The sequence below is a fragment of the Ailuropoda melanoleuca genome, chromosome 7 (genome assembly GCF_002007445.2).
Source record: "Ailuropoda melanoleuca isolate Jingjing chromosome 7, ASM200744v2, whole genome shotgun sequence".
In the NCBI taxonomy this organism is placed as follows: domain Eukaryota; kingdom Metazoa; phylum Chordata; class Mammalia; order Carnivora; family Ursidae; genus Ailuropoda; species Ailuropoda melanoleuca.
The window spans coordinates 12322386-12345069 of record NC_048224.1 but is presented as its reverse complement, the minus strand read 5'-3'; the positions used below and the strand labels follow the sequence as shown (position 1 = coordinate 12345069).

At 44.8% G+C, this 22684-nt stretch overlaps 1 protein-coding gene across 2 annotated transcripts in view; it reads left to right on the top strand.

Annotated features, from left to right (window-relative positions):
* SLC24A2 (solute carrier family 24 member 2) overlaps positions 1 to 22684 on the top strand; it is a 261954-nt gene that overhangs the window by 212546 nt on the left and 26724 nt on the right. For both annotated transcript variants that reach the window (XM_034663968.1, XM_034663969.1), the window contains 2 exons: positions 1595 to 1693; positions 4641 to 4759. In XM_034663968.1, coding sequence (XP_034519859.1) covers positions 1595 to 1693; positions 4641 to 4759 — 218 coding nt within the window. The remainder of the gene's footprint in view (positions 1 to 1594; positions 1694 to 4640; positions 4760 to 22684) is intronic.

The window sequence follows — 22684 nt, the reverse complement described above, 5'->3', positions numbered from 1 at the left end:
TCCCCAGGCTTTCTTTTCTTTCCCCTTTCTTCCCAGAGTTTCCCTCAGAAACTAAATAAAAACAGCCGAATTCAAAATACCTTTCAGCACGTTGACCTTGACGCTGACCTTCAGCCCCCCTCAGGGATGGACATCGTGCCCGTCACCACATCCTTCCTCTCATTCCTCATGAAGCCCAAGCCACGTGCTGACCTGCTGGCTCTGGGCTGCACTTCCTGTCCTGCTTCCTTCGAGAGAGTGCGCTCTGGTGGACGTTCATCGCCTACACCGAGGCGTGCTCGTCCTCGGGGCTGCCTTTGTGACAGCGGGGTGTCTGGGCTTCGGACTGACGGAGCTTAGAAGCAGAAGGGCCTCCGTCTGGGGTCACCTTCCCCACTGGAACCAGCGGATCCCACTGTAGCTTCCAGCTTCTGTCACCCCCACCCAGTCACGCAAGTCACTACTATGACCACACCCCATGACTTCCATCCATGAGGAGGGGAGGCTAAGCGGGTGCCGACCCGCCACGTCCCATCCTCGGGAAAGAGACCCTCCAAGAGAAACGTTTGGGTTTGGATTTGGTTTGGTTCAGTTTGGGTCTAACTAGAAAAGTAAAATGAGCTCCCCCGTTAGTACACTGCTGGAGAATCCAGCCAACACGAATGCCTACTGAGAAAATTGTAGAGGTTGTGCTGCCCTGAAGGCCTCACCCTTAAAGAACCGGCCCGTTTAAAATGAGGCTCCTTTGTACCTTGAATGTTCGCGGGGGGGCGGGGGGGGGGGCAAGAATTAAAAGAGAAAGCAAAAGGGGCTATGTTTCACTAATTTCTACATTTTTGCATGCTTTTTTTTTTTCCTGTGCTTGTTGCATGCATTTAACCGTTACTTATGTCAATAGTGGAGAAGAAAAGAGGTGTTTTGTTTGTGGTATAGCTGTTTGAAATGATGACTTTGAGAGTTTGGAGTATTTTTCCAGCACCTTTCCCTAAGCGGCTCATCAGGGACAGACTTGACTGGCTGTGCCGGGTTGATGGTTCTTTGCCCTAAATCCCCAGGTGGAAGCAGTTGCCTCCCTGATGCTTTGCAGCTGCCTCAGCTAATTCGGAAAGCTGGGATGCATCCTCCCAGCTCGTTTAAAAACTTCAGTGCTGATTAAGATAGATCTTTGAAAACCAAAGTCAACTCAAAGGACTCCTGGGCTTGGCTTTCCATGGTCAAAAGCCAGTTCTGGGATGGACAGTTAATTACAGACAAATGGCTGTGTCTCCGGGTCAGCTTTGTGTCTTTAGACCTGTTTTGGATCGCAGCAGGAGGGGCAGTTTTAGCGATGACTGGTGCCTGCATTTATTTTACAAGCAATCGGGAGGGAGGGTAGAGGTCCAAGTCAAACCTTCCGCCGGTGGTCTGGCGGCTTGAGATTCTCAACAGAGATTTGGGCTAAAGAATCCACAAAGGTAAAAGCGTTCCCTTCATGCAGGGCACAGGGTGTTTGGGGTGAGCAGAAAGTTGTGGAAGCCACGTGCCTGTTGGGTCGGTGCTTCGCCATTTTCCCTGAGCCCCTTTCTTTATCTTCCTCCTCATTGTGTCTCCTTACCACTGCTTTCTCTTGCTTCAGGGAGGTTCAGAGAAAAGGCTTCTATTCTCCACAAGATCGCCAAGAAGAAATGCCAGGTGGATGAGAACGAGAGGCAGAATGGGGCTGCCAATCACGTGGGTGAGTGCGGAGAAACTTGCATCCCACGCCTTTCCCGGAGCGCACAGAGGGGGCCGGGAGGCAGGACCCAGCGTGGGCCCCCTTGACTCTGACTCGGTACAGACGCGCAGCCCTGCAGCTCAGCCCGTTCCTGGGTGTCCCCCAAAGCCCTTTTCCCCGGGGGGATACAGGGCACAAATGGATACACTATGTCACCTACTCTAGGGGAACTCCAAGAAGAGTAAAATGATTCTCTGAGCCTAAAGTAAAACCAGTTTCGAACCAGGCATTTCCCTTGAAGAGTGAAAAAGTCACTTCCTTTCAGGAATTCCACAGAAAGAAGACATACACATACACTTGTGATTTAATGTTTAACAAAAGCTGAGAGTATCCTTTCTGAGATTCTTGCCTGGTAACCAGATACTTACATATCGTATTTAGGACATGGCCTATGCCACACCCACGAAGCTCCCAGATGGTTCCCTTGGTCACTCCTAGACTGAGTGACCGGGTTCCTGCGAGGTGACACCACCTCTCTCCTTTCTCGAGAATTCAGCAATAGCAGCCCAGGTCTCTTTGGGCTGACTTTTTCTTTGAGTTCCCGTGTGAACCAGATCGTGACATTCAGACATCTTATTTTAACTCGGAACATGATGTTCCTCCTCTCCTGTCTGCAACTATAATATAACTCACTAATTCTAAATTCAGACTAAATTGAACCTAATCTGGATCTCTGCTACAAACGATGCTATTGCCCAAGAAGCTGCAATGATGTGCAGACAAAATTCAACAGTGTTGCACTCAAAATACAGGACACTCCTTAGGAGAGTTTCTGCCTCTCCTGTTGGCCTGACTTCTGGCGCCTGGAAAATCTTCGGCCAAGAAACAGTCAAGATTCTGTTGGGTACGAAAAGAAAAACCTGAGGGAAATAAGCTGAGATGTTAAATCTCGTATGCAGGGGGTGTTTCTTCTCATCGTTCACGTCTGTTCCCGAACATCTTAATTCCGCTTTGGGACCTGATCACACCATGTTGGTGGGGTCAGGTTTGGCCATCGTGGGTTGATCTCAATGTCATCTCACTTTGGCCAACAGACACCCCAAAACCCAGTTTTAATATTTCCCCAGGTACTTGGTGTTTAGTATTTTTCATAACTGGACCAAGCATGTTGGGGTTAGCTGGCAGGGCCACACACAGCAGGTCATCACAGACATAACACCGCCACTATTACAAACCTGGAAAGATAAAATAAATTTGAGCTTCTGTGGCTTTTCATATGTAAATATATTGATGCCTCTGTATTCCACCACTAAATACATGAGTAAACAGAAACATTTCCCTGTGATTTCCAAAATGTGGCCACTTCGAGCCCAGTCATTTTTATGTAACTCTCGAAATATTTTCCGGTGTTTAAAAATGTGTCGTCCTTCAGCAGTTTCTAGAAACAAACATTCTGACACTCTCTGAGCGGCCCAATAACGGCTCATATCTCACACTGATGAGCATGACGATGCTTCTGGCAAGCCTGGCGCTGAGCCACGTGGCCTCACCGTCTCCTGAAATCCAAGAACTACCCAGCACAGCCAGAAGGCCTAAGCACCTTTCTATCTTGCTTCCACTGAAGTCATGGCAGACCTTGGTGGTGCTGAGCACTGATCACCTGAGGAGCTCCTCTGAGCCCCCAGAAGAAATTGTCTAGTGCCAGGCAGTTATGCACTAATGATCAGAATAGTTTGTTTCTTGCTTGCTTGCTCTGTTCCAGCTCTGTGCCAGGTGCTTTATATGCATGTCCTTATGTAATTTTTGCAGGCATACCCTTTGACTCTATTGTTGTTAGCAGTATTTGTACATCACCCCAATTTCACAGATGAGGAAGCTAAATCTCAGAGAAGTTAAATTACTTGCTAGGCGTCCCACAGCATGAGCAGCAGAACCAGGGTATGAACCCAGGCTGGTCTGTGCTGCCCAGTGTCAGAGAGTCCCAGTGCTTAACCATGACCCTGGAGGCACTTCTCAACTCCCAGAAGAAAACTGGAATCTGTACCTGCTGACTGTGGCTTCATGCTAGGCAGAAGTCACCTCTTCCTTAGGAATGACAGACATTTCCCTCTGTTACTTGTTCACCTTCCCTTCCCCTTGCTTGCAATAGGATGCCCAAGTGTCGAATGTGCTGAATGTCATTCCCCAGGCATTTTGAGAAAGCCAGGCTCTTGAGCCTGCCCCCACCACCCGGACATTGGCAGACTTGTGCACGCAACGAGCCTAGAGAATTAGAGCTGGAAGCAGTGGGCCTTAAGGTCAAGCAGTTGAACCCCCTCATTTCCGGGTTCCTGAAAGCTGGAAAAAGGAGATTTGCCTTAAGTGCCAGCCTGATAATGACAGAGCAGAGCCTTGGACCCAAGTCTCCTGGGGCCCTAGCCAATAAATATCCTTTCCAGAATGTTATGTAAAAGAAACTATCCTACTATATATATGTATATATATATATATATATATCCTTTCCAGAATGTTGTGTAAAAGAAACTATATATATATATGTGTGTGTGTATATATATATATACATATATGGTATGGTCCTGAGTATAAATATTAGTATATAGATTTATAGATTGAGTATGGTTTTGGTGAAAAAATGTCTGTGTTCATGTTCTCGAATATCTACTTGGTGACTTTGCCTAGTGTAGAGAATGCATGCCAAGGGAGCTGAAAGGGGACTCAAGATATCAGGCCGGAGTGAGAGAGCCAGAGAGCTATTAAAGAGAGGAGGAGGACTGAAAGCACTGAAAGGTATTGGGGAGAATGGTAAAAAATCCTTTGCCATTTGCCGCCACCCCAGCCCTGGGCCTTACCTCCCCTCCAAGACCACGGTCTTCTTTAACCCAGCATTTTAGAACGTTCCTTCCAATATGGCTCTTACCCCCCATTGACTGCATTTGCTTTCTCTGTGTGTGTCTACGTTGTACCACAGAAAAGATCGAGCTCCCAAACAGCACCAGCATGGAGGTTGAAATGACACCACCCAGCGATGCTTCAGAACCTGTACAAAATGGAAATCTCTCCCACACCATTGAAGCCGCGGAAGCCCAGGTACAGCTTTTTCCCCTTGCTCTTCCCGGCCGCTGCTCCTCTTGAAGTCCTAACACAGCAGCACAGACCTTCCATTCTCCTCGATGGGCCACGTTCCCACACGGCAGACACTGGGCAGAGTCGGTTCTCTTTGTGCCTGTTGCTCAGTACCAGCAAAGGGTCCCGTGTGCGTCAAGTTCTTTGCGTATTGAATGAATTCACACATTCTCTAAGCCACTGTTTCTCTACTGAGATGGGCAGCCTCGTGCATTTCATCTCCCCGAGATCAAAATGCAGATCACTGGGCCATATTCCAGAAATTATGAAACAGGATCTTGGGTTAACAGCTTCCAGGTATCCGCATTTGAAACTCACTTCCCGGTGATTCTTAGTTCGATGGCTGTTGCAGTCTCATTCTTTCTCTGTGTCTTTAAGATCAAGGGTAAGTAACCAAGAAACTACAGCCATCACACCTCGATTAACCCCCTTTGGCCTTCCCTGTCTCTGCAATTGAAATTAATCAATACTCTGGCCCATTCTGCCAATCAGTGGTGCAACCAATAGGTAGCTATTTGATCTAATAGCTATAATACTCACCCTTCCACGTGCTCTGTGCCACAGATTTGCTACTGGGCACTTTACATATATTGCCTTTAAACCTCACAGCCGAAAGTGTAGGCCTTTTACTTTCTCCATTTTAGAGTTGAGAAAGCTAAAGTGTGACAAGATGAAGCGCTTAATCAGGATTACCTAGCTGGCAGGTAGTCGAGCTGAGATTCAATCCCCGCCCCGTCTAAATACAGTGCCTGGACTGTTTCCACCACCCGGCACCGCCTGTGGACCACAGCTGCTCGCAGAATGAAGCAGAACCACCCAAAAGGAGGTGATGCTTGCTACATTTCTGGATCTCCTCCCCACCGAATGTATCAGGATTCTAAGGCATAGAGCCCGACCCAGCTCAGATTTTAATCAGGTACCCTCAGTCTGTGTTTCTCAAACGCCAGTGTGCATACAAAGCCCCTGGGGGATCATGTTAAAATTCAGAATCGGATGTGTCAGGCCTGGAGCGTGTCCCAGAGTCTGCAAAGCTAGCGAGCCCCCAGATGGTTCTGCCGCTGCTGATCCAAGGACCACACTTTGAATAGCACTGCTGTAAAGTTTGTGACCTACTTCTCTAGACAGAATTTTCCCAATGAGCTGAAAAGTTACACAGTGCCCACAAATAGAAGCCAGACTACAACAAGTCTATTCCAGCACTCTCTTCTCCTTCACGCCAGGATACATTCTGCCATGGAGCCTTTCATGTACCTGTTGGGCATTTGTATGTCACCTTTGGAAAAGTCTCTATGCAGGTCCTTTGCCCATTTTTTAATCCGGTTATTTATTTATTTATTTTGCTATTGCATTGTAGGGGTTCCTTCTATATTTTGGATAGTAACCCCTTATTAGATACATGGCTTGGCAAAATGTTTTCTCTCATTCCATAGATTGCCTTTCATTTTGTCAATGGCTTCCTTTGCTGTGCTTTTCACAAAATATATACACCAAATGACCGCGTTGTACACCTTCAGTAGATGTGATTTTATTCGTCAATTATACTTCAGTAACGCCGGAAAAGAAATAACTAAAGGAAATGGTCAAGAAAGGAGCTCCTTCTGCCCTGTCCCCTCTGCCTTCTAGGCTCCCGCCCTTCCGCCCAGAGCCCTGTGGTCTCTTCGCATTAGCTCAAGGGTAAGCTGGCAGAGCAGCTTATGTCCACATGGATAAGCAGCATGTGGCGGCAGGAGGTGGGCCCCAAGGACATCTGGCTGCCCTTGGGAGTGGCACAGTCACAGGTGTGCGGAGGGCAGCGTCCTTATCGTGCCTCTCCATCTGGCTGGCAGAGAGACATCTGTGCCCCCCACAAGGGAGCACCTTGCTGCAGGGGAGTCCCACCTGACCCCTCTCTGAGCAGAGCTGTGCCCCCAGGTCTCAGGGAAACGGGACAGATTTGTGCACCACCTCAAGGGCAAACAGATCTCCAAAGAGCGCCCCCCGCTGGCGGCAGGTTGGCCTGGTGGGGAATGGCGGATCCGCCGGGAGCGAGTTACCTAATCTCACTTCAGTCTCCCCATCGGCAAATTATAGATAATAATGGTGCCGGCCTCGTTTGGGTTATTAGGAGAGTTACATGAGAAAATGTATGGAAAGTGCTTAGCACAGAGCTAAATGCTGCTATTTATATTATTTTGTGCCCACACTTACCGTATAATCCCAGCCAAGGTGTTCCTTCCCTGAAGGAGCTCATTTAGGTAAAATGAAAATATAATACATATAGCTAGAGATGGCGATAGATGGACACACATAAACAGATAATATATATATTCATATGTAAGTGTGTATATATATATATATATAAAATGTCTGGGGGTATTCAGGATATAATAAATAAACAAATTAACATTTGTGGTAAGTAAATAATTATAGCCCAGTGTGACCACAGAGCTCTGTGCAAAGTGCGCCGGGAGCCTGCCAGAGGAAAAAGTTGACACTCAGACGAGAAAGTGTAAAAGCTTCATGGAAGAGGTAACAGTTGACTGGGTGTTGATGGATAAGTAGGAGTTCGTTGCTCAGGGAAGGAGATGACAAGTGCAAAGGTGTAAGACCTTAAGAGGGAAGTTCATGTCTAGTGAAGGAGAAGGTGAGGAGTGAGGAGAGATCCAATAGGAAAGGTAAATGGGGCTGAAACTCTGCAACTCTTCAATCAGAAAAATTTTAGGTGTTCATCTAATATGTGTCAGGCACCGTGTTGGGCACTGGAGGTGTCCACGCATTCTAGCAGAGCAGAGAATTTGCAAATACAAACCAAGATATAGATGACCACAAGGGCCAAGAAGAAAATTCAGCATGGTGGTGTGGCGAGGACTAGTGGAGGAACCCTGTAGGTTGGGAGCTGCCAGGAGGCCTCACGGAGGAAGTGGCATTTGAGCTGAGGCTGAACTCCAAGGAGGCAGCCAAGGAAACAGCACTCACAGAGGCAGAAATGAGTTGGAATTATTTGAGGAATAGAAAAGTTCGTGTGCCTGGTGGGTGGGGAACAGAGGGAGGGAGGCCGGCGACAATGAGGTGGGACAGGAGGGCCAAGCAGAGCTGGCTCACCTTATAGACCATGATAAGGAAGTTTGCTTCCTTCTAGGGCAGCAACAGGACACTGGAGGTTCCCAGATGTGAGCTGCACTTCTAAAAAAAAATCCCTAGGGCTGCGCTGCCATGTGGAGAGTGAATTTGGGACAAGAGGGTTGTATACCAACAGTGGGGCAACAGGGTCACTGCAGGAGTTGAGGCTAAGAGCAGTTGGCGGCACGGACCAGTGCAGTAGACATGAGGGTGGATTGTGAAGGGCATTGTAGGCTCCACAAGCAGTCTGGACTTCACCGTGTTGGGAGTGGAGAGCCACAAAGGGTTTAGAGGAAGCACTGGCAGTGCCAGATTTGGAAGAGAGGAAGATAGTGCTTTCAGGATGCTTAAGAAGGGGCCAGAGTGAGGGAGGACTGGATATAGGGTGGCAAGGGAAGAGCCTCCCGGTTCAAGGATCAGCAGAGTACGATCCGTGGCCAAATCTGGCCTGCAGCCTGTTTTAATTCAACCCGTGAGACAAGAATGTTTTTACATTTTTAAAAGTTAAAAAAAAAAGCTGTAGCAGCACATGTGACAGAGACCATATGGACCACAAAGCCTAAAATATTTACTATCTGGCCCTTTACAGGAAAAGTTTGCCCATCCCTAGACCATCTGCAGTCTTGAATGAATGAATGAGAATGAATGAAAGAAAGAAAGAAAGAAAGAAAGAAAGAAAGAAAGAAAGAAAGAAAGAAAGAAAGAAAAAGAAAGAAAGAGGAAGAAAGAAAGAGAGAGAGGGAGGGAGGAAGAAAGAGAGAGAGGGAGAAAGAAAGAAGGAAGGAAAGAAAGAAAAAAAGAGAAAGAAAGAAAGAAAAGAAAGAAAGAAAGAAAGAAAGAAGGAAAAGAAAGAAAAAGAATGAGGAAGCTCTTCTTCTATTAATACGGAATGATCTGCAATATATGTTCAATGGAAAAGGCATGCTGCCAAATCGTACCCAGTCTAGGATATGTGTATGAGGGAAGGAAATGGAGGGAAATAACATATGTATTTGCTTGGGATGCTACTGAAAAAATTGGTCATGCTGACTACCTCTTGAACCAGGGCCTGGGTGATCTGGAACCAGAGTAGCAAAGAGTCTTTCCAGTATGCAGCCTTCTGCAGCTTTTAAATTTTAAACCAGTTAACTGTATTCCCTATTCCAAAAAACACCACAACAATAAAAATAATAATGGGTTAAATTAAAACAGAATCAGTATGCTTTAGTGGTTTAAGATCAGAGACTCTGGAGACAGACCACATGAATCCAAATCCCAGATCCACCACCTACCTGCTCTGTGACATTGGTCACCTTAACCTCTCTGTTTTCCATTGCCCTTCTCTGTGAAACGTGGATAATAACATTTCATAGCATTGCGGTGAGAATAGAATGCTCTTAGAACAGTTCTTGGCACATAGGAAACACTGCCTGGGTATTTGCTATGATTAGCTGAACTTAGTAAAACTTAAAAAATGGTATCTATCAAGTAGCCCAGATGACAAGGCCTTAGACCAAGTATTGGCTGTGACATGGACGGCAATGGCTGGATCTGAGAGCCAGGTCTGAGGTGGCATTGAGCAGATCTGGACTTAGGGAACAAGAAAGGAAGGTGGAGGCGATCCTGAGGTTGGCAGGCTGAGGACACTGGGTGATGGGGTACGTTAGGGCTAGTGTTCCAGAATCAGACTAAAGAGGTAACGTCAGCACGTCAGCTTCCCCAGAAATAATACAGTGCCTTTCCGGTGTTAGTTTCATCTCGTTCCCAGTTGTATGTTTATCATGCTACATGAAGAATGAGGTGTGCATCCTGACTTTATTAATGGAAATTCTGAGCCCCGTGCACCACGCACACATTCCTGGTGTTCTCCGGAGACTTGAGCCTGCCTCGTGTAATTAACCTGCTGTTTCAAAATCCCTATTTACATGGGAACTAATTTTACATTGACACCTCATCTCTGGGAGTTTTCTCCAGTGCAGACTTGACACTGGCAATGAAGAACACTTTAAAATAGTCTCTTTCACAGAGGGAGCCCCCTTGCAGGAGGTTTTTTGCTTCATTTGTACGTTCTCTGGAACCAAGAAATAATTTGACTTGTAAACGGCTTCATGCTAATTCTCTCCTCCCACTGACTGCTGACACAGGGCAGTCATTCTAATGCAGAACGGATTTGAGCTGCCGCAGAGAATTTGCCCAGCCTCCAAATTTTCAGTGTTGGGATTTCATCCAGGTTCGGGAGACAATTGAAAGAAACAGTCTGTCCCGCCCAGCATTTTCGTACACTTTCCTTCTGCCGATCTAGACAGCAGCCGGGTGACGGCACTTAGGCAGCTTGCTGCATGAAACTGCCCAACCTTGATGCATGTCAGTGCTCAGTGCACGACACAGCAGAACGAACCGTTTAAATACACATTCACGGTGACAGGGCAGAAGGGGCAATGCCTTGCAAACATCTTAGATTCTGCAATCTGAAAGTCTGACTTTTTTTTTTATTGTGTCCTACATGTTCATGTGTCGGGAGCTGGGTGGTTGTTTTTTTTTAAATATGTTGCAGGTTTTATTTCATTTTGCCTCTAAAATTTCGCTCTGCCCTTAGGGAAATCAGAATTGTCCTTGCTTTGGTGAAAAGTTGCACTGGTACACTAGTGGACAAACAGATTTCTATAAGAAAATCACATTCCTAGGAGAAAAAGGTATAAACAGACCGAGAATGTATAAAATGCATGCTTTTTTTCTTACTTGCTGGCTGTACACTTAAGTATCACCTTAGTGTGTTAAGCCCTTCCTTTCTCCTTTTGGGAACTCAGCCCTGATTTATTTCTCCCCAGTCGAGCCCTGGCCTTTCCCTAAGCTCAGAGTTTTTAAGGTCTGCTTTCATAAAGCCTCATAGAGCTGATAAAAATGTTTCAGTATTATGTGACTACGAAGGAGTAGAGAAAGATGATGGAAGCGATTGTGATTTTAGATTGCTCTAAAAAAGATAAGATAAAATGCATAAAAAATATCTCCTTTCCATTAAATTTGGATCTTGGAGGATGGTTAAAAAAAAAAAAAAGGAGGCATCATTAGCAAGGCAGCAGTTTATTGCGGGTTCTTGTTGTTCTTTGGTTTTGGAGCTCCATCGGGTACAAATGTTTTGGTCCAAAACGTTAGCTCTGATAGGGATTTCCAAGATTATTGAAGCAGATGGTACCTAGAATCCCCATGATATCTTCCTACAATATTACCCTTAGTTAGCAAACGTTTATGTTCTCGGCACTAGTGAGGTTTAACGGGGGGTTGCGAACCTCGAACCTTCCTGTTTGATTCAAAGAGCAAGTGTCTTTCCTCAGTGACTAAGGTCTAACAGCCAGGTTCACCATTTTGAAAGTTTAAAAAGAGCCAAAGACCGCATTTCCCCCCGATTGTTGAGATTAGTCAACCTCTTGGAAGAGTTGTAAAGCCTAATACAAGGATTCTGGCCCCCAAGAAATTCAGGCTTTGGTGGAAAGCGGGATGTGTCTGTGTGTCTGACGCTGCCAAAGCTCGGGGCGGGGCTGGAGGGGGAGATGCAGAGGCCCGATAGTGAGAGGAAAAGAACATCCAAAGATTCTCCGCCCGACTGGACTTTTCAAGGCCCACGCCATGTTGGAACTATGATTGCCTCAGAAAAGAAACTCATCAGTATCGGAGAAAACCCAATACAAACTATCTGTTTTAGAAAGTAGAAATTATAGTGTCTTACCTAACAGACCTTATTGCAGGAGTTCATGCCGTTTCTGGAAGAGAGAACTTTTTTTTTTCCAAACCTATACATATATTTTTCTTTGGAAAAGTTGAGACCCAGTTTGCATATCTGATGACGTGAACGATAGTTACAAAGCGCTTAAGATGCAGCCAGAGGCCTTTCAAACACATTGTAAAATGAAGTTAAGATCAGACTCGAGTTTCTGACTAAATTTGAATATTGACAAAGAATTATATATTCACTGAGAATCTTCTGTTAATAACACCATTTGTCATTGTGCTTTCTGAAAGAGTTTGAAGAACGTCTATTAATCATGCACACAGAGTACATTAAGGGCTGACTATTAATAAAAAGGAAAAACTCTATTACCTCCCAGGAAAAAAAAATACTGACATTAATTTTACTGTTCGTATGAGTAATTCTAATCCATTTGATAATAAAATAATGGGAATGATTTTTGAATTATTTTTTATGATTCTCCAGTAGCTTTTATGTTACAAACCCTCTATGATTTGTATCGGCAAGATTTATGCGAAACCCGTGAACACGTACAAAAAAACAATTTACAACAGCAATACAGAAAGCAATCCATCTTGTCCGTAGGTTGCACCTTGGAATTATTTGGGCAAAATGCAAAGTGAAGAAAAGCAATTGCATTCCACCAGACCCTTCAGATGCCATTTTATATTGCAATAAAATGGTTTCTTGGCTTTCGGAGAACTTAGGTCCAGACAGCTCCATCACTCACAGCAAGACCCTTTGAAAACTTGATTTCAATTCAAAGTCATGTAGAAGCAGATTAACGTTTTTTCAGGTTGCCATTGCTGAGTGAAAGCTTATTTCATTTTTAATATGTTTAATTCTTGATGTTTGGGTTTTTTTTTTTTTAATTTTCCATCTATATGTAAAACAAACCATATGATGGTATTATAAGGGGAATGAATTATTTCCTGCCACTAGATGGGCAGAGATTTATCACTTTTTTAAAAATTTGTTTGCTACTTAAACGTTAGCTCTGTTGGTTCAGGATATGTACGCAGAAGGCAGTACAAATGTCTCAGATGGTGTGCATCCTTCCAAAAAGAAGATGCTTCTGACTTACCTCTTTTTGACTTATCTCTTAGAAAAAAGTGATGGAAACATAGAAGATAAAAAAAACAGAGTGGAGAGAATGAGGTATATTGGTAAAAATAGACATATATAAATGCAAAGGCATTGAGAAACTAAGAGAACAAGAGTAAAAGAATTTTTCAAAGACTCAAAAGAATGAGTGAAAAAAAGGTGATTTCAAAATAAATTACAGCCAGTGAACACAATGGTTTACTTCAAAAAAAAAAAAACTGAAAAAATGAGATATTTTTAAAAGATAAATATTCATATTGTCAGTGTGTGTAAGTCTGCTTGGGCTACCATAACAAAATACCATAGTCTGGGTGCCTAAAACCACAGAAATTTATTTTCTCACAGTTCTAGAAGCTCTAAGTCCAAGATCAGTATTCTGGCTAATTCACTTCCTGGCAAGGGCTCTCTTCCTGGCTTGCAGGTGGCTGCCTTCTCTCTATGTCCTCACATGGCCTTCCTTGTACACATAAGGCAGGGTGGGGGGCACGCTCTGATGTCTCTTCCTACAAGAACATTAATGCTGTCAGATTAGAGACCCACTCCTTTGACCTCATTTAACATTAAGTACCTCCTTCGAGGTCCCATCTGCAAATACAGTCTCACTAGGAATTAGGGCTTCAATGTATGAATTTTGGAAGGACACAAACATTCTGTTCATTATTAACAGTCAATAAGGACTCATCTTTGAGTTGAGTAAATAACATTTTTTCCCAAATGCAGCTCTCTGGTTTTCCGTCATTGGGATCTAACAGTTTTTCTTCTTCCAGACTGTCCTGTTTTCATTCCTTTTTCAAAGAGAAAAACCTAGCAAATGGCAAATGAGGTTTCCCTTAGCCACAGCGCCCTTAGCTGACCTGTCCCAGAACTCTGAGTTTGCTTTCGAAACGAATCACAACACACCTTACTTGGCAAATCCTGACCTATGGCTCTGGTGTCCCTCAAATTTATTTTTTCTTGTGTCACTCAGAGATTTTGAGTGCAGATTTTTGGGTCTGTGAGACCAAAATGATCCACAACCCAGTAGTGAATATTTTTATAGGTTGATCTTTTTCATACGCCAATTTCAAGCATGATGTTCTATTTCTGTAATAGATATAATGAAGGCCACCAGTATGCTGATGCCACTAATGGACCAATTAATTTAAGGAAAAATGGAGAAGAGAATCACTTACCATCCGTCCCTGAGCCAGATGGTATTTATGGGTGGGAGTTTATCATAAATTTCTATTGCTATTTCCACTTCTATTTAAGCCACCTAATCTACGGCATTTTGTAAAGGCAGCCCCAGCAAACTAATACACTAATCGTATGGTAATTATCTTTTTAAAATACCTCATTCTTTCAATTTTTTATTTATTTATTGGGGGGGGCGGAGAGGCAGAGGGAGAGGAAGAGAGAGAATCTCAAGCAGACTCCGCACTGAGCATAGAGCCCGAGGCAGGACTCGCGTCCCACGACCCTGAGATCACGACCTGAGCCGAAATCAAGAGTCGGATGCTCAATCGACTCAGCCACCCAGGTGCCCCTAAATCTCTCATTTTTGAATAGATTTCCTTTGTAAAGCAGTGGTGTGATCTGAGCTTACAAAATGGAGAGTACTCTCTAGAATGTTTCTTGGGAGATTACCTTTTACTTGCCAAATAGTTGTTGATTTCGGAGACTTTCACCGTATTAAAATGTGACTGTGCATTTTTGGCAACTTTACCTTTGAGAGTTCCAACTCTGCTATTGTTTTTAGCTCTGCACAAAACACAGAATCAAGGTGTCACAATATTATGAGTCTTGCCATCTGCTCAGAAGCTTTGTTTCTGATAGAAAGTCTACTTACAGCCTACCTACTGAAATAAAATAGCATTTTCTCCATAAAGCCGTGGCATTTTCCCTTTCATCCTATTTATAAAGGCCTTCTATTTAGTCATCTTACCCAAAAGGAAAATAAATTAGATTGTTGACATCACTGCAGTCAATGAACACTCAGTAAATGTTGGATGAATGAGTAGATGGAGGAACAAAATTATTACAGTTTCTACTTTTTTGTCAACCAATTGAATTATAGAATTTTATTGCTGGAAGCATCATAATTCACTTAGTCAAACTTCTTTCTCCTAGAGGTCTTTGAAGAAATTATCTTCCTAAACACTCAGTAAATGTTGGTTATTATTTTTTTTTCATGAGTGTTCACTATGTTCCAAACACCATTTTAAGTGACTTTAATGAATTATCTCAGTTAATTTTATAACAGCAATAATGTTGTAAAAGACTGTTCTGGAGCAGAAGTGGGTCTTCTTTATCTATTAATCCCTTCTCCAGCAATTCCTTCATTAGGTAAGGCACTTCAAGATTCTTTTCTCTCTCAGAGCCTCCCACACACACACACACTGTACAGGCACACACACCTTTTCAGTGGTTCCCAAGGAAACCTAATTGGTAAAGTAAAACATGCCATCTTTGTCAAAGAGAGTATTTTTAATGCTTCAATAATGAAAGAGGACAGAGGTAGGAGGAGAAGCAGACAGTCCCTGTTTAAAGCCGATGCTGTTTTATGGTCCATTTTCTTCCCCTGAGGTTCTCCTGGCCTTTGAACACTGAATGCTGGAGTCTGGAAATAACCCACCTGCTATTTCAGTCCTTGCTAAAGTCAGCCTCAGGAAAGTTTATTATTGTAAAGGGCTTAATCCGTCTTCTACGATGGCCCCTAGACGTGCATCTTAGAAGTAGCTAGGGCAAGATTATCCACAGTGATGGGAATCGGGGCAGCATCAGGCAATGAAATGCACGTCAAATCTCAAGCCCTCATTTTGGCCATGGTGTGGCTTGGTTGTCCCCCCCCCCCCACGTGAAGCCTGGGCAAGATTTCAGTACTTGTTCTTTGGACAGAGATGCAAAAGAGCAAGTCTCTCTTCTTCACCTGCTTTTGAAGTCCCGGCATCCATTGATATCAGCCTCACATTTCATTTTTAAATTTGTACCTGGCACCTTGGAGATCTTACCCACAGAGAGAGAGGAGGGAAGAAGGCCTCACAGTGGCCCCTGCTATCCACATACCCCCAAATCTGCTCTTCTTTTCCGCTTCAAAGCTGTCCTGGATGTTATAACAAGAATGCTGCAGCACGAATAGCTTAGAAACAACAGAAATGTATTTCTAACAGTTCTAGAGGCTGAGAAGTCCAAGGTCAAGTGACAGGTGATGGAATCCACTTCCTGGTTCATAAATGGCCGCAGAAGGGGCAAGCTAGCTCTCTGGAGGCTCTTTTATAAGAACGCTCACCCCAATCACAAGGACTCTGCCACCATGATGTAATCACCTCCCAAAGGCCCCACCCCCTAACACCCGCACCCTGGGGAGTAGGACTTCAACATGAATTTCAGAGGGACACAAACATTCAGTTCGCAGCAGACTCAGAGAAAAGGGAAAGAAGGCAATAAGAACAGATGTTCTGATCACCTTGTCCTGGAAATATGGGCCATCCAAACCACCAGAAATCAGTTGTAGGTTCAAGAAAATTAAGCACAGTTATGTCAATTAAATGCTTAGTGTCTGCTATAGCTAGTGTTTGATAGGTCAAATTTATTACAAATAGAGCTGGTGTAATTGGGCATGACGCACACTTATATTTTTATTTAGCATACTTATTTTTTAGGAGTAAGGAAGGGAGGCAGCGTGAAATGGAGAAAAGAGCCTCGAGCTGGGAGTAAAGTGGGAGGGAACTCGGGCCCAGCCTCACACTGTGACTTTTCTTCAGCATACCCCTTCATCCCAGGGCTTCATCTGTCAAATGAGGGTGGGGTGGTCTCAGTGGACTGGGGCCCTTCAACCCTGAAATTCAGGGGCTGCTCCTCTTGGAGCCTAAAGCTCCTATCCTAAATGATCTCAGAGGACTTTGAATGCAGCTTGTCTTTTGTGATCTGTCCATGTCCATACAACAAACCAAATAACAGAACTTCTTGGTCAGGAAGGTGGTCCCACCATAAAGCATTGCAGGGAAGAAAGAAGTTCTGCTTCACGATGACATGGATTTTAAGGGCTGCTGGGGCCTAAAATGCAGTGAGGGGTGCCAGGACCAGGTGCCTTACAGATCACACATAGTATACGTTCTTTGGCCATTCCAGCATTCCCATTGGTTTGCCTAAGGTCACACCACCAGTTAGTCACAGAGGTGAGATTCATGGCAGGAGAGAAGAGGGTTGACATGTATCAATCCCCAGGTCTCTACCGGGCACCGTGAACCCTACAGTTGCCTCAGAGTTACCATCCCCAGCCTATAGACGAATGCCTCCCACACAGTCTAGACATTACACGTTATATTAGTGCCTTTTTGAAAACTTTCTTGGAGTGTGATATTTTTAACATTCCTGATGCACCCACCCAACCTCACTTCTTAAGCTCAGCAGATGTTTTTATGAATCTGTATTCCCACTCTCAGCCCCTCTGGGCCATCTAGGTGATTCCTAGCCTGCATCGCATTCTTTTGGTGAGCTTTGCCCCATTTGGTCATCATTCACGTGGGCATCTATGTGGCTGAACAACATGGAGATATAAGCTTATTTTTTTCTACAGATGCAAATGATAGAAACAGCAACAGCAGCAAATGTGTTAAGGGTCATTCTCTTTAAGGAGAAGTACAGACCACTTATAATCTTAACCTTCACCCAACTTAACCATGGCCCGATGCTTTAGAGTAAATGAGTTCTGTTTTTTCATGGCTGTTTAAGTGCTGGTATGTTATTCTCTCCAGCATCATGCCACACTGAAGGGGCTCCCCAGTGAGAAGAAATCGCACTCCAGAGACCTGAAGTGTGTCGTCCTTTTGTAGGGGAAATGGAAGTGAGAACTTCACTTCCAACCTGAATCAAACCCCAGCCAAGCTGAAATCTGGGCAGACCAGGTGATCCTCTGGGATTGTTCTTTGCGAGCTGGAGATAAGATGTGATTAGCAATCAATAAAGCTGAACTTGAAGATGGCCTATATTCAGATGCCTCCTGGGTTTTCATTTTAATTCTCTGATAGAAGAGATTGCATTAAAAATGGGCTCACCTTCACACTGAAATCTTGCACAATGCCCTTCACAGACAAGAATAAGAAATTGGGTTGCTGCCCAAGAAATACTTTTCTAGCTGCAGAAGCAACCTCTGGAGTGGCGAATTCAGCTCAGGCCCCTCCACTGCAAACCTGATGCCTCTTCTGGGACAAACCATCCCCTACCAGGCACAAGTAGAAATACTATAAGACGTACCTGCAAAGAAGCTGAAAAGATCGTCATGAGGGGCCCCTGGGTGGCTCAGTTGGTTAAGCGTCTGCCTTCAGTTCAGGTCATGATCCCAGGGTCTTGGGATCGACCCCCACATCGGGCTCTCTGCTCAGCAGGGAGTCTGCTTCTCCTTCTTCCCTCTCCCTCTGTGATCTCTCTCTCCCGCTCTCTCTCAAATAAAATCTTAAATAAATAAATAAATAAATAAATAAATAAATAAATAAATAAATAAAATGGTAGGTAGAGGATGGATTCTTGTGATAGTAGGCCACAAATGGACAGGCTGTGGCTATCTTCCCATTCACAAGATAAATAAAAAGTAAGTTGTTAGCTCCAGAGACCTCCCAATAGATACCATAATTGACTTCTGGAACTGCTTTCTTCTATCTGTAAGTGTTCTGATGGCCAGACCTCCAGGGTCCAACCTTCAGTCTTGATAAATGAATCCTAGAAGGTGATTGTCCACTTGTCACTTAGGGTAACACTCTCCCTCTCACACACACACACACGTGTGCACACACACGCACACACACAGGGTTCTCCAAATAATTCTGTTCAGCCACTGAGGAGTTAGAGTTTTGAGTCTGCCCTCCCTTGTTTTATAAAGATTCAAGGCTGCTTGCAAAAATACTTCTGAGGAAAAAGGATAAAATGAAAGAATTTTGAAAAAATTCAGCACAAGATGTAAAGGAAAAGGAAAGAGTAGGACTGGAGAAAGAGAGACAGACCCCAGGGCTGTGATTGGTGGGCGGAGGTTACAAATTCGGCTCTGAATTCCCCAGTGCAAAACAAGGGGAAAAAATAGTATCACTTACCTGAGTCATAGTATTTCTAAGATTTTTCGAAGTTTCTCAAAAGAAGCATGACTTTTCCTAGTGCTGAGACGTAAAAGATAGTTTTCTCCCTTGATTCCTCATAAAGAGGACATTGGATTAGTCAGGGTAAGGTTCCACTGCGAGCAACCAAAACCCAAGTAACAGTGGCTTGAGTAAGACAGAATTTTCTGTTTCTCTCAAGTCAATATAGGTAGTTCAGGACTGGAACAGCTCTTGACGGGTGTCAGGAACTCAGATCCTTTTCTAGTTTTTCTCCAAATGACTTAAAGTTCGGGCTAAAATGTTCCCATTCCAGGCAGCAGGAAGGAGGAAGGAAAGATGAAGGACACACCTCCATCCTTTGAAGATACATCCCGAAGTTGCAGAGGAATTTTCTGATTACCTCCCATCAGCCAGAACCTCATAGGGCCGCACTTCATATCAAGAGAGGCTGAAAACCAAGTCTCTATTCTAGGCCTAGATGAAAGAGCTTTCTATCAATCATGCAGCTGGGCACTATATTAATTTGCTAGGGCCGCTCTAACAGAATACCACAGCCTGAATGGCTTAACCACCAGAAATTGATTCCTCACAGTTTGGAGGCTGGAAGGCCAAGGTCAAGGTGCTGGCAGGGTTGTTTTCCTCTGAGGGCTCTTTCCTTGACTTGCAGATGGCTGTCTTTTCACGATGTCCTCACGTGGCATTTTCCTCTGTGCACACAAGCCCCTGGTGTATGTCTGTGGATCCTAATCTCCTCTTATAAGGACACCTTACAAGGACCCACCCCAGTGGCCTCATTTTATCTTAAGGGCCCTCTCTCCAAATACAGTCACATCCTGAGGTGTTGGGGTTGGGGTTTCAACAGAGGAATTGGGGGAGGGCACAGTTGAGTCTGAGAGAATAACAGGCAGAATCAGATGTTCTGGCCACATGTTCTGCCAGCACCCCTGAGCAGGGAGCCCGACACAGGGCTCAACCCCAGGATCCTGAGACCAGGACCTGAGCCAAAGGCAGATGCCTAACCGACTGAACCACCCAGGGGCCATTTGTTCTGTCTCCTCTTTGAAATCCAAGTTTCCTTGGAACCAAGAGTTAGAACCTAGTGCACGAGCTCACACCAAAAGGCGCTCAGTGAAAATCTCTAGATGATGGTGGTCACTGCCTGAGAAATCCCACAGGAGCAGGGCCTGGGAGCCCGCCCTCCTGCTTCTCCAGCACCTCCTCGTCCCACCACACTGCGCTGATCCCTCCACGCTCTGACAACCAGCACACATTCTGTGGGAACTCCAAGTCATGTGCTTTAGTCTCCGATTTCCCGTATCAGAAATTATAAAGCCCCAAGGCAGTGATTGCTGGCCCTGGTTTCACACAATTCTAAGGTTTCTACAGAGACCCCTGCAGGCATAAACTATTTTAAACCCTTCTATCAAAAGTCACTTGAATTTTTTTCCGGATCATTTTTCATTGTTTTGTTTGCTGCAGACACTCCACAGAAGGTTTAGGAGGTGAGGATGGGTTGCTACAAGGTCAGAGCCAAGATGCCACCGCTCTAGGAAAAATTGAAAAAATCCGTGCGCTAATCTCAGTGGCCCCTCATCAGGGCTGAGACTAAAGAACATGCTAGCAGCCCCAGCTTGGGCAAAGGCAAAACTGGCCCCAGCCTTCGCATGGTATATTTTCTCTACTTTTCTAACCAGCTTGCAAGCTGTCGCCTGTTGAACCAGAGTGCAATTGCACTTGGCAAGACGACAATGAAAATTTTCCCCAAAATATGCTGACAGCCTTGCTCCCAGGACACCCCTCAAATCCACCCCAATGTTCCGGGCTCCTGTCCTCAGTAGCAGGACTCTTCCCCAAGGGGCTGTGGATTCTGCACGCAGAGCACTGTTTGTATGGCCTGAAACCCAAGCCCTTCCCCTTGCCCATTTCTGCCCTAGCAACGCCCCCTCAAATGCAGCTTTTGGCAGTTCTACAATATAGCTAATTGTTTGCGCTGGACAGTAGTATGTTTAGAGCTTATGCGTCTAAACAGACAATTATTTTCTGCTATTTGCTAGTGACGCTGCCTGCCTGGTGACTTCAGCAGATGGAGAAAGGAGCTAATCCGTAGGTTATAAGCAGAAGGGTTATTGATGAAATGTCACCATCTGTTGGTGTCATTAAAATGATATGAGTCATGAAGAATTGCTTTTGTTTTTTCTCAGAAGAAGGTTAGCTTAGAGTTTAGAGAGAAGTCAGTCGCTCGATTGCAGATGGCCGTGTGAGATGGGCCTGGGGGTGGGGAGTGTCAATCCTGGAAGGGGGAGGAGCCTCGATGAACTCGTCAGATCAGCATGATCAGCCTTCAAAGAAGTGCTGGAATCCTCTGCCTGAATAAAATCACCCATCTGGTATGAGATGAGGTACTTAGTAGGAATGATGCAATGCTTCAACTATCCCATGATTCCTCCCATTTCTGAGGCATCTACTGGAGTAGGGGGTGGGGAGTTGTTCATTTAGGTTCAATAAGAAAGATCGTATCTGGGAGGGAGCATTAAAATGCACCTGTCTCCTATATCCTCATTGGCCTCATTACAGAGAGAATTCGTGCGGGCCAGCTGACATCTTGGGAGGCTGGCGATCTCAATGGGGAATGATATTCTTTTCGTCCACTGTGTCTCCTGGGAGGATGTGGCGTTGTCTCAGGAGAGGAACCAGAGACAAAATGCCCAAGCTTCCATCAGGGATGGGACCCCTCAGGATGGAGAAAAGAAAGCAGTGGGTGGAACCACCACATGAATTGCGTAGCGAAGGAATCAGCTTTTGGTCTTGTTGACTTTATTGACTCCCTCCTTGTCAATTTCATTGATTTATTCTGTAACTTTTTTATTATTTATTTCCTTCTGCTTCCTTTGGATTCAATTGGCTCCCTCCTTTTTCTAGTTTCCTAAAGAGGAAACATAGATTGTTGTTTTTATCTTTCTTCTTTTCCAACCTGGTGCATAACAAAGGGAGGGAGAGCGTGAGAAGTATATTTAATGAGGATCCGGATGACAAAAAAACCCAAAAACTGTGCCAACTTCTTAATTCTGCCTTTTTACCTAATCCTCTTAATTCCCTCATATTTGCTGCTTATAAACTCTTTTAGCCACTGCCAAGGACAGAGAGAAAGAACCTGTGATTACCAACTTTTTTCAGTATGGCTTAAGATTCCTTTCATATATATATATATGCATATATATATGTATATATATATGCATATATATATAGGTTTTAACTCTTAGAGAGTGTGGGTGATAATGTAAACCACTACAAATCCTTTTGGCAGGACTAGGGTTTAAATTATTAATAAACTTAACACCACAGTGTGTCAGGCCTCACACCCAGCCCTGTGTCTGGTTGAGTCCTTTTCTCCTCTCCCACTGGCCTGAGCCTGCCCCCTCTGCCACCTCATAGGGAGAGGGTGTGCGGGGCCGGGGAGGGGGGGTGTCAGTGCGGCTGCTGGAAATAGTGCGCTCTGCTGGAAGCGAGAGCCACAGGGGGCCAGGAGCTTCATGAAGCCTATGAGGGTTATTTATATGGTCTCAAAAGGAAGCATCCGTGGAAAAGTTCCTGTTGATATTTTTACATCTGATGCTTAATCCTCCTGCTGCACTTTCATTTTGAAACAAGCAGGGAAGGGAGTGATTGATGCTGTCTGCAGTGCTGTTTTGAAGGCTCGGAGGGCCCATCTGACAGGCTATTGGTCAGCCTGCCGGGCCCGGAGCCACCTTCGGTCCCTTCTCGCTCTCGGACTTCAGCAGGGGGCACGTAAGACCCCAGCCGCTTGCTGCCACGTCCGAAGCTCTGAAGTTCACCCCTGATCCTGAGGCCCTGTGCCTTTGACACCCCACAGGCTCTGTGTCTTCCTCGACTCCT